This window comes from Saccopteryx bilineata, chromosome 4, assembly GCF_036850765.1.
Source record: "Saccopteryx bilineata isolate mSacBil1 chromosome 4, mSacBil1_pri_phased_curated, whole genome shotgun sequence".
NCBI classification, from domain to species: domain Eukaryota; kingdom Metazoa; phylum Chordata; class Mammalia; order Chiroptera; family Emballonuridae; genus Saccopteryx; species Saccopteryx bilineata.
The window spans coordinates 289,950,008-289,966,847 of NC_089493.1; the positions used below are offsets into that span (position 1 = coordinate 289,950,008).

General features: G+C 44.9%; 1 protein-coding gene across 7 annotated transcripts in view; it reads left to right on the forward strand.

Annotated features, from left to right (window-relative positions):
* Positions 1-16,840, forward strand: part of LUC7L (LUC7 like) — a 44,224-nt gene that overhangs the window by 19,153 nt on the left and 8,231 nt on the right. For all 7 annotated transcript variants that reach the window (XM_066275458.1, XM_066275452.1, XM_066275453.1 and 4 more), the window contains 3 exons: positions 7,086-7,196; positions 9,529-9,672; positions 15,726-15,902. In XM_066275458.1, coding sequence (XP_066131555.1) covers positions 7,086-7,196; positions 9,529-9,672; positions 15,726-15,902 — 432 coding nt within the window. The remainder of the gene's footprint in view (positions 1-7,085; positions 7,197-9,528; positions 9,673-15,725; positions 15,903-16,840) is intronic.

Genomic DNA, 16,840 nt, shown 5'->3' on the forward strand with positions numbered 1-16,840 from the left:
ACATTTTAACAGTTTTAAAAGGTATGTATCCCAAAGTCTTAACTGATTCTTTCTGCATCATGAAGTTACTAAGTTAAGTCAGATTGTTGATATAATAGGTAGAAATGAAAATTTAAAAGTATTTATACCTTGTGATTTAGTTCTACAAATCTCTTTCCTAAGAAAGTAATTGGAAATACAGGGAAACTTTTTTTTTTTTTAATGGATTCAACAACGGTAATTTTTTGACTCAGGTCTGGAAGCCAGATGTCTAGATCAAGGTGTTGGCAGGTTGATTTCTTCTGGGGACGCTGAGGGAGAATCTTCCATTCCTCTTTCTTTGCTTCTGGTGGTTTGTTGGCAATCTTTGGTGGTCTGTCCTGTTTGGGTTGTAGGAACATCACTCTCTCTGCCTTCATCTTTGTATGGCATTCTCTCCACGTGTCTACAGGCAAACATTGATACACAGAGATGTTTGTGGTAGGATTATTTAGAAGATTGAGAAATTGGATACAACTGAAATGTTCAAGAGGGAAATAAATGAGCAAACTGTCATAGACTGTGTCCTTGAAACTAATGTGCATGAAACCTATTTAATGACTTACTGTTTATGATTTAAGCAAGACAAAGATAAAAAATTTTATATACTGGAGATTGCAATTCTGAACTTGTGTCTGTGTAATCAGAATATATAAGCCTGAATTAAAGGCCCATCTCCCCTGTGCCATTCTTGCTTCCTAGAGGCAACCCTTATATATTGCTTTAAAATACAAGGAAGCAGTCCTGCTGCAGTCGCGAAAAAAAAAAAAATACAAGGAAGCAAACACTTTTTAAAAGCAACAGCTTTCTTCCATTTTTTTTTTGTAAAGTGAGAGGAGGGTAGAGGGTAGATGGAAACACAGATCAACCCGGCAACCTCAATCTGTGGCCCACGCTTGAACCAGTCGAGCCACTGACTGCGAGAGGGGAAAAGGGAGAGAAGAGGCAGGGGAAGAGAAGCAGATGGTCTCTTCTCATGAGTGTCCTGACCAGGGATCGAGCCCAGGACGTCCGCATGCTGGGCCAATGCTCTATCCACTGAGCCAGCCGGCGAGGGCCTACAGCTTATTTCTTAAATGCCACATGCTGATCTTAGTTGGTCAGCTTTTTAACAAACTACAATATTTCAGAGGGTTTGCTGGAAGCCTGTGTGTCACTGCCAGTTAAGGGATTGCTGTAGGGCAAAAAGACGGTTGGAAGTGAAGCTCAGAACTTTCAACAGTTTATCTTTCTTTTCTTTTTTCTTTTCTGAAGCTGGAAACGGGGAGAGACAGACAGACTCCCGCATGCGCCCGACCGGGATCCACCCGGCACGCCCACCATGGGGCGACGCTCTGCCCACCAGGGGGTGATGCTCTGCCCATCCTGGGCGTCGCCATGTTGCGACCAGAGCCACTCTAGCACCTGGGGCAGCGGCCAAGGAGCCATCCCCAGTGCCCGGGCCATCTTTGCTCCAATGGAGCCTTGGCTGCGGGAGGGGAAGAGAGAGACAGAGAGGAAAGCGCGGCGGAGGGGTGGAGAAGCAAATGGGCGCTTCTCCGATGTGCCCTGGCCGGGAATCGAACCCGGGTCCTCCGCACGCTAGGCCGACGCTCTACCGCTGAGCCAACCGGCCAGGGCTTATTTTTATTTTTTTAATGATTTCTTTTTTAAGATTTTAAAATTGATTTTAGAGAGAGAAGAAAGAGGATGGCGGGTGGGGAGGAGTGGGAAACATCAACTTGTAATGTGTACTTTGACTAGGCAAGTCCGGGGCTTTGAACCGGTGACCTCAGCGTTCCAGGTCAGTGATTTATCTACTGTGTCACCACAGGCCAGGCACTTTGTCTTTTTAAATCTGAAGAAATTAATTTTTAAGTCATACCAGTTTTTTTGCTGATTGTATCTTCATGAGGTCTTTTTAAAGTTCTGTAACCCATGAGTTAGATCTGGAAGCTTGATCATCTGATTTAAGTTCTTTGACCAGATATTTCTTAGGTAGAACTGTGCACTTCCTGTTGCATCACCTTGGGTAGTGCTGTGATCAGTGAGCTTGGTGTTGCAGGCAGCTTGAACTCTTAATTGTAAAGGTCCCCACTAGCCTTTGGCCTAATGGTTTAAGCAACAGTTGAGGATTAATGCCTAGATTAGTTATTTCACTGGGATTGTAGCATCTCTTACTACTTTAAAAACCTGTAGAACATTCACACGGTTCAGAATTTAAAAGCTACAAAAGGTATGTTGTGAAACCTTTCTCCTGCTCTGTTCTTCAAGTAACCAGTTGTTAACTGTACTTTACGTGGATACCTGAGGGCCAAGTGTGTATATATATATATATATTTTTTTTTTTTACACAAGCAGTGACTTACTGTACATTTACTGTACACATGCCCACATTTTTTGTCTAACTTTTCAGTATATCTTTGAAACTATTTCTTTTTTTTGTTTGTTTATTCATTTTTAGAGAGGAGAGAAAGAGAAACAGAGAGAGAGAAGGGGGGAGGAGCTGGAAGCATCAGCTCCCATATGTGCCTTGACCAGGCAAGCCCAGGGTTTCGAACCGGCGACCTCAGCATTTTTAGGTCGACACTTTATCCACTGCGCCACCACAGGTCAGGCCGAAACTATTTCTTATTAGATAGAGTATCCTTGGGTACATGGTATTCGAAAGAAGGGTACCTGTTTTATATGGCCGTTCCCAGGATCATGATGCATGCTGAATTACACATGGGCGTGTTATGCATGTATCTGGGAAAGCTTCCTAAAAGCAGAACTGTTGGGTCAAAGAAGTGCGCATTTGTCACGTTGACATACAGTGCCTTAGAGAAGGAGCCCACCTGTGTTGTGTGAGTGTTCCAGTTTTCATATCTTTATTAATGGAGTGAGTTTCCAAACTTTGAGTCTTTGCTAACCAGAGACTTAAAAGGTGTAAAAACTTACTTCTTGGTAGACATGACAAAGTTGTCATAGAGATATTTCTTTGTGTAGGTATTCCCTTCCTATCCCTTCAGTTTGAACTTGATGGGCAGGACTTATGGCACATTTCCACTCCGTAATTACTCAGACTTGGGTGTTTTATCTAGGAGGAGGTGACTCCCAATTTTTACATTAGATTTTTCCAGCCTAATGTAGCCTTAGCCTGACCATACCAGGGCCAGTCCTTGATTTCTTGAATGTTTTGTCCAGGAACTCCCTATGAAGGAGTGTGTAAAATTTGCTGTTAGGTAATCTATATAAATAACATTTCAAGTTAACTCATTAGTTTAACTTATGGAAGTATTATTTATTAAGTGTACAGAGCAGTACATTTCTTCAATGTTCACATGTTGAAAATGTAAATAATGTTTCATTTTAATGTAGTAAAAATACAGTTAACCTTTTCTTTAAGTTGCCTTGCTTTGTGATATTTTGTTTGACGGGTTTCTAGAACATACCATATCAACTAATATGCAGACTTTTTATTCTGACTATCTCTAGTTTTCCTATGTTACAGATGTATGGTATAATAATTATGTTTTATAAGGCAGATATCCTGGGTTAGAATCCCTGTGTGACCTTGGGCAAGTTGTTTCATGTGTTTCTATTATCTAGAAACTAGGCTGGTGAAAGTGCCTCAGAGTTGTGAGGATTAAGGTATAGGGAGTCAACCCATGTGGGCCCTTGCATCCTGATGCTATTACTTCGTAGTTCGGAAACTACCTCAGTTTCTTCATCTGGGAAATAGAGATCTTTTTTCTTTTTTCTTTTTTACAGAGACAGAGCAAGGGACAGACAGACAGACAGGAATGCAGAGAGAAGCATCAATCATCAGTTTTACGTTGTGGCACTTGAGTTCTTTGGTTGCTTTCTCCTATGTGCCTTGACCGTGGGGCTACAGCTGACCAAGTAACCGCTTGCTCGAGCCAGTGACCTTGAGTCCAAGCTGGTGAGCTTTGCTCAAATCAGATGAGCTCAAGCTGGTGACCTTAGGGTCTCGAACCTGTGTCCTCCCTATCCCAGTCTGACTGACGCTCTATCCACTGCGCCACCGCCTGATCAGGCTGGGAAATAGAGATCTTAAGAGTCTCTGCATATGTGGAATAGGCTACTACACAGGGATGCGCATTTGTCTGACCATTCTGACAGCACGGGCTTATCTCAGGTTCACTGACTGCTGGCCAGTGTCATTGCTGCTTGGCAGGCAGAGTCAGGAACAGCATAGACAGTACAGTCCTGCGTGTGAAGGGACAGCCTGCTGAAACAGCAGTGACACCCACCATGTGCCTACTCTGTGCAGTGCTGTGCTCAAGTGCTCTTAGTAGTCCATGTTTCATCTCCTCACCCTTGATGAGAGAAGCTGGCTGGTTTTCTAGTAAGTGGTAGGTTGTGATTAGGACTTAATTTTTAGACTCAAGTGCCTTTTTATTTTAATTGAATTTATTGGGGTGACATTGGTTAATAAAATTATATAGATTTCAAGTAGACAGTTCTATAATACGTCATGTGTGTATTGATTTGTGTGTTCACCACCCCAAGTAGCCTCAGTGCCTTTTTAAAAAAATCATTTAAACCTGCTCTTTGATTTATGAACCACTTGAAATTGAAAAGACGTATGGAAAGGGAGGGGCAATAGAAAAGAGCCCATTTTTTTAAGAACCTGGAAGTTAAAAGCTGTCTCTGCGGTCTACCTATTCTTTTTGTGAAGTTGACTGTTTAGTTAGTAGCTTTTCAGATATCTGATTCTGATTCTTTACCCTGCCAAACCAATATGGAGACTGGCTTAAGATACAGGTGATTTCCTGGATTGGTAGAGACACTGGCAGGGTTGTCAGATATCTGTTCCCCACTTGGCCCCTGATGGGTGGATTCCTGGGTCTGTCTCAGGTGTGTGCTGGCTCTCTTTGTGTAGACAGTGGAAGGGCTCCATACCAAAGTCTCAGTGCCTGTGTGTGGGTGAACCTGGGGTATCTCGGGCCATTCTCTTAGGAGCTGTAGTCCTAGGTGAGTGAGCACAGGTAGTGTGTGACCCATTATCAGCTTACTGGCTCTTTGATCCCGGTGAATCTGAACTTGTCGGCACAGCTCGTTGACTCTCTGTTTTTCCAGGAAGAACAGTGTGTGCAGGCAAACAAATGCCAGTCATTTGCTTTACTGATCATTTGATTTGAACATAGTGAAATATTCCTGTAGAGTAGGGATCGGGAACCTTTTTGGCTGAGAGAGCCATGAACACCACATATTTTAAAATGTAATTCCGTGAGAGCCGTACAACGACCTGCAACCATGAACATGCGCAGTAGGAAATGAATGGATTGTAATACTTGAGAATGTTTTATATTTTTAACGTTTTTTTTTTTTTGTTTTTTTTTTTTTTCATTTTTCTGAAGCTGGAAACAGGGAGAGACAGCCAGACAGACTCCCGCATGCGCCCGACCGGGATCCACCCGGCACGCCCACCTGGGGCGACGCTCTGCCCACCAGGGGGCGATGCTCTGCCCATCCTGGGCGTCGCCATGTTGCGACCAGAGCCACTCTAGCGCCTGGGGCAGAGGCCACAGAGCCATCCCCAGCACCCGGGCCATCCTTGCTCCAACGGAGCCTCGGCTGCGGGAGGGGAAGAGAGAGAGAGGGAAAGCGCGGCGGAGGGGTGGAGAAGCAAATGGGCGCTTCTCCTGTGTGCCCTGGCCGGAATCGAACCCGGGTCCTCCGCACGCTAGGCCGACGGGGCCTAACGTTATTTTTTTTATTAAAGATTTGTCTGCGAGCCAGATGCAGCCATCAAAAGAGCCACATCTGGCTCGCGAGCCATAGGTTCCCAACCCCTGTTGTAGAGACTATTTGGATGACCCAACAATAGTAAAGAGGTCCTGAAATCCAGAATCATGGAGTGAAATCCAAGGGTTGGCCTCTGTGAATGATGAAGCTTGGCACCATCCCAGAGCCCCTTCCCTATCTCCCCATCTTGACCTACTTCCAAGAGTGCATTTTCTTGAAAAGAGTATTTAAGACTTCTAGAGGAGACCCTAACCCTCCCCAGTGATCTGACTGCCCCTTCCAGTGTCAAGTGATCCTTGTGGAACGCTCTCTTAACAGCTGACCTAGTCTCTCTCCTGGCCATCTTTGGGGGGCAGGGAGGAATATCGATGGCCACACTTGATCTGTTGGCCTAACTTTCAGCTGCCTTTTATCATCTCCACTCAGAACTTTCTTTTCTCTATTTTTTAGTGACAGGTCATACTGTCTGACCCTATTATCTATGGCTGTACTTACTTGCTTTCGTACTTAACGTGATGCTGACATCAGGCTGGTTTGTGGACAAACTTAGGAGGTGCTGCCTCACTAGTTGTAGCCTGAAAGTTGGACAAGTGGTTTCCTATTTATATGTATGTGACATTATGTTGGGGCCTTTGACTAGTATGGCAGATTAACTGCTTTTAGCATATGTGACACAAGTTAATTAGTATTTTATTGTTTCCCACCAACTCTTTTCAGAACAAGCAATTAGATTTCTAGAATTTCTTTTTCTTTATCTCTCTGGGTAAGTAGTATACCAGTTTTCCTGCTACTTTAGACAGTAGGCAATAACTAAACGTATTCACAGCTCTCAGTAATATTTGTTCTATTGTTTTGTTTTGAGGTGGAAGGGGGAGCTCTACCCTCAGAACATGAGGGGTAATAATTGCGTGGCTCACAAAGACCAGTGAGTACATCATCTGCATTTTCCACAGCTCACCAAAGGAGGGCTCTCACACCAGTCTCGGTCCAGCCTTTTCTGTCTGTCCCTCAGAAAACACTATTCATTATGGCCAAGTGTTGTCATTTTCCTCAGTATTTTCTTAGAAATGTTATTGAGGGATGGGGGGGTCCTTTTACAAATTTTGGAAATAAATGAATCAGATGAGAAGACCATGCTTCTGAATGATCATTTGGTTTAACAAAGCCCCTTGATTTAATGTGATTATGAATGTGTTGGCTGGAGTATAGTTTAAGATCTTCCCACTGAACCTACAGGCTTTAAGAAACCAACCCAGGAGTATTTTCCTGTCGAACAAATGGATTCTGAGATCGTACATGTAATTGATCCTAGTTCTCTGCTTCTCCTGAGTCAGGCCATGGATCATTTGGAGTCCTTTATTGCTGAGTGTGATCGGAGAACTGAACTTGCCAAGAAGCGGCTGGCAGAGACACAGGAGGAGATTAGTGCAGAAGTTTCCGCAAAGGTATGCCTGGGAGGCCTTCACCTTGAGATACTGGTACATATCACTGTCCAGAAAGAATTGGGCTGCTGGTAGACTAATAGCTCCCCATCAGCACTGATTGTGCATCTTTGGGGGCCAATACTCATGCCTTGGGAGTTTCCAGTAAGAAGGGAGGCTGTCAGCAAGTAATCAGTCCCCAGTAGCTACTGCTTCTGCCTCTCCTTTCACCTTACTTTTTTTTTTTTGGTTATTTTGGAAACAGACAAAGGGACACACAGGAAGGTAGAGAGATGAGAGGTATCAACTCAGTATTGCAGTGCCTTAATCATTAATTGCTTTCTATTATGTGCCGTTAGGGGAGCAGGGTTTCCAACTGAGCCAGTGACCCCTTGCTCAAGCCCATGACCTTGGTTGGCCTCAAGCCAGTGACCATGGGGTCATGTCTATGATCCCAAGCTCAAGACGGATGAGTTTGCCCTAAATGCCGGTGACCTCGGGGTTTCAAACCTGGGTCCTCAACATCCAAGGCTGGTGCTCTGTCCAGTGCACCACCACCTGGTCAGGCACATTTTTTAAAGATTTTGTATATTGATTTTACAGAGAGGAGAGATTGGGAGAGCGAGAAGTATAAACTCATAGTTGCATCACTTTAGTTGTTGCTTGCTTATTATATGTGCCTTGACTGGGTAAGACCGGGCAAGCCCAGGGCTTTGAATAAGGTGTCAGCATTCCTGGTCGACACTTTATCCACTGTGCAACCACAGGCCAGGCACATATTTTTTGAAGTTTGTTTTTTTAACATTTCACACGAAACAGGAAATGGGAAGAAGTGGGGAAATGGTTGAACTATGGTTCATTCATGTTGGGGAATGAAGGGAGATCTGTATGTAATTAGCCTGTTAGCTGCATTATTCTGTTTCCCCTGTTCAGTAGAACTAACTCTGTTCATTGTTTTATCCTTTCAGTTTTGTAAAAGCATTTCTTAGGGTATATGCAATTGCTAACTGGAGCAATGGTGCTATTTTATTTCTGAAAGTATATACAAATAATTAGGCATTTTGTTTAAAGTATATTTATGCCCTAGCTGATTGGCTTAGTGGTAGAGCATTGACTCGGCATGTGGAAATTCCAGGTTCAATTCCCAGTCATGGCACACAGAAGATGCAACCATCTGCTTCTCCACCCCTCCCCCTTTCCCTTTCCTCCTCCCCATTCTGTCTTCCCCTCCCATAGCCTCATAGCCTTGGCTCAGTTGGAGCAAGTTGTCTCCAGGCACTGAGTATGACTCCATGGCCTCGCCTCAGGTGCTAAAATAGCTTGCTTGCTGAGCAATGGCCTTAAATGGGCAGATCATCACTTCATAGGGGGCTTGCTGGGTGGATCCAGTTGGGGTGCATGTGGGAGTCTATCTCTTTGCCACCTCGCTTCTCACTTAAGGAAAAAAATAAAGTATAAGTTCATGTATTTAAACCTAGACGTTTTATTACCCTTACTGTAGTAGGAGACGTAAAAAGAGCCTAGAAAATGACCAATATGTTGATTATTGTAACTGGGTTGGAAGTGATAGAGATGCTACTGCTTTTATTGGAACATGGTGCACAGCTTTAGTTTATGGTCAGAGTCTCAGTGTTGGCAATAAGAATGTCATAATTGTCCCAATTCATATGTGCCCCATCGAGAATCTTTAACTGTTATGTTTATTATTTTCAGTAGAACAGACCAGAAATGCAGTGAAAGAAACATTCATTTTTTTTATATTAAAAGTCCTTTGTGGCCCTGGAGAGTGGCTCAGTGGATAGAGTGTTGGCCCAGTATATGGACATCCCAGGTTCAATTCCTGGTCAGGGCATAGAGGAGAAGTGACCTTCTGCTTATTTCCTTCATCTCCCCCTGCGCTTTCTCTTCCCCTCCTGCAGCCAGTGGCTTATTTGGTTGGAGCATGGCCCCGGCTGCTGAATATAGCTCAGTTGATCTGAGCGTATCAGCCTCAGGCACTTAAAATAGCTTGGTACTCAAGAAGCATCAGCCCAAGATGGGGTTGCCAGGTGGATCCCAGTCGGGGCATATGCAGGAGTCTACCTACCTCTCACTTAAAAAAAAAAAAAGTCCTTTGTTTTTATTTTTTGTTCTTTGTATAAATTTTTATTTGCTTATTGACTTTAGGGAGAGACACATCCGTTTGTTGTTCCACCAATTCATGCATTCATTGGTTGATTCTTGTATGTGTCATGACCAGGGATCAAACCACAGCCTTCACATATAAAGATGACGCTCTAACCAATTGAGCTACATGACCAGGGCAAATCTTTTGGTTTTGGACATCTTGCTTACCTTATTGTTTTTCTCCCTTTAGGCAGAAAAAGTCCATGAATTGAATGAAGAAATAGGTAAACTTCTTGCTAAAGCTGAGCAGCTGGGAGCGGAAGGAAATGTGGATGAATCCCAGAAAATTCTTATGGAAGTGGAGAAAGTCCGTGCAAAGAAAAAAGAAGCTGAGGTTGGTGAGAAAAATGTCTTTGAGAAAGGGAATATTGAGGTGCTCCAGAAAGTTGACAATCTGGGCTGAAATGAAGTGGTGCTTTATTTTTAATATTAGGAAGGGATTAAAAAAATAGAGTGATAGCCTGACCAGTAGTGGCCCAGTGGATAAAGCGTCCACCTGGGATGCTGAAGTTCCATGTTCGAGACCTTGAGGTTGTTGGCCTCAGCGTGGGCGCATCTGGCATGAGGGCAGGCTCGCCAGTTTGAGTATGTTTGAGTTTGGGGTCACTGGCTTGAGCATGGGATCATAGACATGACACCATGGTTGCTGGCTTGAGCCCAAGGTCGCTGGGTTGTGCAAGGGATCACTGGCTCGGCTGGCGCCACCTGGTCAAGACACATGAGAAAGCAATCAGGGAACAATTAAGGTGCCACAACTGTGAGTAGATGCTTCTCATCTCCTTCCCCCTCCCCCATTAAAAATAAAAAGGTGTAGCACATTATAATAGAAATTCAAGTTCTCAGTCATTCCCCTCTCTAGTCCAGTTCTCTCTCCAGAGGCAGGCATTAGTATATGTAATGTAATTTTAGTTCTGTCTTTTTTTTTTTTTAATTTTTTTTTTTAATTTATTTATTCATTTTTAGAGAGGAGAGAGAGACAGAGAGGGAGAGAGAGACAGAGAGAGAGAAGGGGGAAGGAGCTGGAAGCATCAACTCCCATATGTGCCTTGACCAGGCAAGCCCAGGGTTTTGAACCGGCGACCTCAGCATTTCCAGGTCGACGCTTTATCCACTGCGCCACCACAGGCCAGGCAGTTCTGTCTTTATACTTTATTATACATGTATATGCAGAAACACTGTGTATGTGTGTGTGGGGGTGTGCTTTGTGCATTTTATTTATTTAAGATTTTATTCATTTCAGAGAGAGGTGAGAGAAAGTAGGGGAGGAGCAGAAAGCACCAACTTCCATATGTGCCTTGACCTGGCAAGCCCAGGGTTTTTTGTGTTTTTTTTAACAGAGGCAGAGATAGACAGGGACAGACAGACAGGAACGGAGAGAGATGAGAAGCCTCAATCATCAGTTTCTTGTTGCGCGTTGCAACTTCTTAGTTCATTGATTGCTTTCTCACATGTGCCTTGACTGTGGGCCTTCAGCAGACTGAGTAACCCCCTGCTGGAGCCAGCGACCTTGGGTCCAAGCTAGTGAGCCCGTGCTCAAGCTCGCAACCTGGGTCCTTCCGCATCCCAGTCCGACGCTCTATCCGCTGCGCCACCACCTGGTCAGGCAAGCCCAGGGTTTTGAACTGGTGACCCCAGCATTCCAGGTCTATGTGTTATCCCTTGTGCCACTACAGGCCAGGCTGCTTTGTGCATTTTATTTATTTTATTTAATTTTATTTTTTTACAGAGACAGAGTGAGAGTCAGAGAGGGGGATAGATAGGGACAGACGGGAACGGAGAGAGATGAGAATCATCAATCATCAGTTTTTCGTTGTGACATTTTAGTTGTTCATTGATTGCTTTCTCATATGTGCCTTGACTGTGAGCCATCAGCTGACCAAGTAACCCCTTGCTCGTGCCAGCGACCTTGGGTCCAAGCTGATGAGCTTTTTGCTCAAACCAGATGAGCCTGTGCTCAAGCTGGAGACCTCGAGGTCTCGAACCTGGGTCTTCCACATCCCAGTCTGATGCTCTATCCACTGCGCCACCGCCTGGTCAGGCTGATTTGTGCATTTTAAAAATCCTACATGGTGGCCTGACCTGTGGTGGTACAGTGGGATAGAGCGTTGACCTGGAAATGCTGAGGTCCCTGGTTCGAAACCCTGGTTTGCCTGGTCAAGGCACATATGGGAGTTGATATGCTTCCAGCTTCTCCCCCCTTCTCTCTCTCTCTGTCTCTTCTTTTCTCTTCTCTCTCTCTCTCTCTGTCCCACCCCCCCCTCCTCTCTAAAATGAATAAATTAAAAAATATATATTAAAAAAAAAAATCCTACATGGCAGCTCTGGTCGATTGGCTCAGTGGTAGAGCATTGGCCCGCATGTAGATGTCACGGGTACCATTCCCCTGATCAGGATACACAGGAGAAGTGTCTATTTCTCCACCCCTCCTCTTCTCTCTGTTTTTCTCTCTGTCTCTTCTCCTCCTGCAGCCATGGCTTGATTGGCTGGAACAAGTTGACCTCAGGCATTGAGGATTGCTCCATGGTCTCTGCCTCAGGTGCTAAATAAATGGCTCTGGTTGCAACAGAGCAGTGGCCCTAGGTGGGCAGAACATTGATTACCTCCTAGTGGGTGTGCCGGGTGGATCCTGGTCGAGGTGCATCCGGAAGTCTGTCTTTGCCTCCCATCCTCTCACTAAACTTAAAAAGAAAGAGAAAAGTCTGGCCTGTAGTGGCGTAGTAGATGAAGTGTCGACCTCGAATGCTGAGGTTTGAAACCCTGGGTTTGCCTGGTTGGGACACATGTGGGAGTTGATGCTTTCTGCTCTTCCCCCCCCTCCTTTGCTCTCTCTTTCTCTCTCTACTCTCTAAAAATGAATAAATAAATAAATAATTAAAAAAACTTCCTACATTGCCTGGCCTGTGGTGTCACAGTGTATATATAGCAGGCTGACCTGGAATGCTGAGGTTGCCAGTTCGAAACCCTAGGCTTGCTCGGTCAAGTTACATACAACAAACAACCAATGAACAGCTAGAGGGAAACAACTACTTCTTGTCATTCCCCCCCCCATAAAATTAATAAGTATTATATTTTTAATAAAAATCTGCCTGACCAGGCAGTGGTACAGTGGCTAGAGCGTTGGACTGGGACGTAGAGGTCCTAGGTTCGAAACCCCTAGTTCGCTGGCTAGAGCACAGGCTTACCAGCTTGAGCACGGGATCATAGGCTTGAGCCCCTGCCGTGACTGCCCCACTGCCCCCCCATCAAGGTGCACATGAGAAAGCAATCTCTGAAATAACTACGGTGCCGCCATGAAGAATTGATGTTTCTTCCTTGCTGTCTGTTTGTTCCTCTCTTTGTGTCTCTGTCACAAAAAAAGTAAAGATAAAAATTTTGCATAAGGGCTACCCACACTATCCATGTCTTTCACTTGCATTATTCACTTAGCATTATTTGTGAGATTATTCCATGTTACTGCCTACAGATCTATTCATTTAGCTGATTGGTGTAGGATTCCGTTTTGTGAACATGTCTTTTGATGGTTTTGTAGGTAATTGAAGGTTTCCTTTGTGTGTGTGTGTGTGTGTGTGTGTGTGTGTGTGTGTGTGTGTGTTTCTGAAGCTAGAAATGGGGAGAGCCGTCAGACTCCTGCATGCGCCCGACCGGGATCCACCTGGCATGCCCACCAGAGGGCGACGCTCTGCCCACCAGGGGGTGATGCTCTGCTCCTCCAGGCATCGCTCTGCCGTGACCAGAGCCACTTTAGCGACTGGGGCAGAGGCCAAGGAGCCATCCCCAGCGCCTGGGCCATCTTTGCTCCAATGGAGCCTCGGCTGTGGGAGGGGAAGAGAGAGACAGAGAGGAAGGAGAGGGGGAGGGGTGGAGAAGCAGATGGGCGCCTCTCCTGTGTGCCCTGGCCGGGAATCAAACCCGGGACTTCTGCACACCAGGCTGACCGGCTAGGGCCAGGTTTCTTATCTTTATAAACAGTTGTGCTGCAGGTGTCCTTGTTCCCAGTGTGTCCTTGTCTGCTAGTGCATGTGAGAGTGTTCTAGGATATCAGCTTGGAGGTAGGATTTCTGGGAATGGCACATACATGTCCCACTCTCACAAATAGATCACTAAATTGCACTCTGTTCATTTTAGTTGTACCAACTTAAGCTCCTCCTACCAGCAGTGTATGAAAGTGCCTGTGTTTCTCTTTCTTTGCCAGTTTAATGAGTGATATGGAACCTTTTGTTTTTTAAGTGAGAGGAAGGGAGATAGATTCTCACATGCGCCCTGACCTGGATCTACCCAGCAACTCCTATCTATGGCAGATGCTTGAATCAGCAAAGCTGTTTTTAACACCTGAGGCTGTTGTGCTCAGACCAGTCCAGCCACTGGCTATAAGAGGGGAAGGGGGGCAGGAAGGGGAAGAGAAGCAGATGGTTGTTTCATATGTGTGTCCTGATAGGAAATTGAACTCGGGACTTCCTCATACCTGGTCAGTGGTCTATCCTGAGCCAGCTGGCCAGGGCTTGCTTTTTTTTTTTTTTCTTTTTTTTTTTTTTCTTGATCTTAAAGAAAGAGGAAGGGGAGAGAGAGAGACAGAAACACCGGTCTGTTTCTGTATGTGCCCTGACCGAGTATTGCGCTGGCAACCTTTTCATATCAGGACAGTGCTCTAACCAACTGAGCCATCCAGCCAGGGCACCAGGGCTTTTTTTTTTCTTTGAGAGAGGAAGGCAGAGAGATGAGAAGCATCTACTTGTAGTTGTGTCACTTTAGTTGTTCATTGATTGCTTCTCATACATGCCTTGACCTGGTGGGGGGTGGGGCCTTCCAGCTGAGCCAGCGACCATGGGATCGTGTTGATCCTGCACTCACTCTGGTGACCTCGGGGTTTTGAACCTGGGTCCTCAACAACCCAGGTAGATCCTCTGTCCACTGCACCACCACAAGTCAAGCTTAAACTTGGATTTTGAAGGAGCATTTTAACTTGAGCTCAAGCAGCAGTTACTATGTCATGGTTTATTTTCTTTTATGTCTTGTTTATTTTGAGTCTTAATGAGTTACTTCTTGTGACTGGATTTAGACTGGTGGCTGCAGGAGGAAGTGTGTTTTGTTCCGTTTCGTTGTGCACACTTTGTTTTTTGGGGGGTTTTTTTGTTTTGTTTTTTTACGGAGACAGAGTCAGAGAGAGGGATAGACAGGAACAGACAGACAGTAACGGAGAGATGAGAAGCATCAATTATTAGTTTTTCGTTGCACATTGCAACACTTTAGTTGTTCATTGATTGCTTTCTCATATGTGTGCCTTGACCGGGGGCCTTCAGCAGACCGAGTAACCCCTTGCTGGAGCCAGGGACCTTGGGTCCAAGCTGGTGAGCTTTTGCTCAAACCAAATGAGTCCGCACTCAAGTTGGCAACCTCGGGGTCTTGAACCTGGGTCCTTCCACATCTCAGTTCGACGCTCTATCCACTGTGCCACTGCCTGGTCAGGCTGTGCACACTTTCTTTGAAGAGAATGTCTAATGTATTTGTCCTTCCAAATTTTCTTTTGGGGCTGCCGTTTGGGATGTCGTTTCCTAGACATTGGTTCACAAATTCTGTGGATGGCTCTTGAGTATTTTGTTTGTTTATTTGGTTTGTTTTGTTTTTCATTTTTTTGAAGGACCCTGTTGAAGATTCTCCTTTCTTGGCTCTGGTCTTCATAGAGTTTCCAGCAGTGTCTAGTAGAGACATGTTTTTACTACTGCCCTCTGAGAGCAGGCAGTGTCCTGCTTCTCTGAGTATTTTTGAATATTCCTTGATGCTTTGAAATCGTGACTGTGGGTTTATTTCTTGTTTTTTTTCTTTTCCAAGTAAGAGGAGGAGCGATAGACTCCCACATGAGCCCCAACCGGATCTATCCAGCAAGCCTACAAGGGGGCAATGCTCTGCCCATCTGGGGCAGTGCTCCGTTGCTCAGCAACTGAACTCTTAAGCTCCTGAGGTGGTGGCCATGGAGTCATCCTCAGCAACTGAGGCCAACTTGTTTCAATTGAGCCATGGCTGCAGGAGGAGAAGACAGAGAGAGAGAAAGAGAGAGAGAGAGAGAGAAGAAGCAAGAGTGGGAAGGGTGGGGAAGCAGGTGCCTTGACCAGGAATCGAACCTGGGGCATCCATATGCTGGGCCAGCACTCTACTACTAAACCAGTCGGCCAAGGCTGGTTCATTTCTCTACTACTAAACCAGTCGGCCAAGGCTGGTTCATTTCTTAAGTAAATTTAAGAAATTAAATTGGTTAAAAATATCTGAAGTTTTATAAATGATCCAGTTTTTATTTATTTACATCACTTCTATACTTCAAATATTTCCGTTTTGGGGGTTGCATATTCAGTGATAGTTTTATGTACCTCATTTTCACCACTTCTCTCTCTCTAGGAGGAATACAGAAATTCCATGCCTGCATCCAGTTTTCAACAGCAGAAGTTGCGTGTCTGTGAAGTCTGCTCAGCGTACCTTGGTCTCCACGACAATGACCGTCGTCTTGCAGACCACTTTGGGGGCAAATTGCACTTGGGGTTCATTCAGATCCGCGAGAAGCTTGATCAGTTGAGGGTACGTTAATGCATTGTGTTTCTGGAGAAACTGAGTCTTGTGACCTTAACGTTTATTTATTCCACTCTAGAAAACTTCTTTTTCCTCCTCTCTTAAGAGCAGCCCTTGAGTATTATAGTGAAATGCTCCGTTTATAACTTCATTCACACAAGAGACCTAAGGGACCTTGGATATTTATTTAGTCTGCATCTCCTTTTGATGAAGATAGTGGCAGAGTCCAGTACAGGATTCAGACACCTCTTGCACATCTTTAAATAACTTCTTTTAGTAGATGACAAAGAACCAGCAGTTTCTAGTTTTTCTCCTTATACAGAGACAATGCATGGAGAATGGTTAGAGCAGATGGGAGATGACACATCTGACCGTTGCCTTGAGCCACTTTAGGAGGAGAAGGTGATTCTTTTCCTGGATTAGACTAAAACATTTGACATCTTGGTACAGAACACTAAGAAGGAAGGATAAACATGTTTCGAGTACTTAGAATTATTGTTTTCCAAACTGACAGGAGTCTTCCCTCTCTGTACTGTCTGATGAAGTACAGACACGTGCACCTGACTGTATAAAACATGAGGATAATCAATAGTGAGACCCTTGTGTGCCTCTTAGGGCTCTGCATCCAAGGAACAGTCTCTAGGAGGTGATATGTGATCTTGGCACTGAGCAAGGATCTGGGTGGCAGTGAGGATATTCTCAGCCACTGGTCTTGAGACATTTTTGAGTCTGGTTTTTTTCTTTATAAACTTATAGATATCAAAGATTTAAAAATATTTTATATGTAGGTAATAGAACATAAATATAACAATTTGGTGTCTAATATCCCCATTAAAACATCTTGACTGGGCCCTGGCCGGTTGGCTCAGCGGTAGAGCGTCGGCCTGGCGTGCGGGGGACCCGGGTTCGATTCCCAGCCAGGGCACACAGGAGAAGCGCCCATTTGC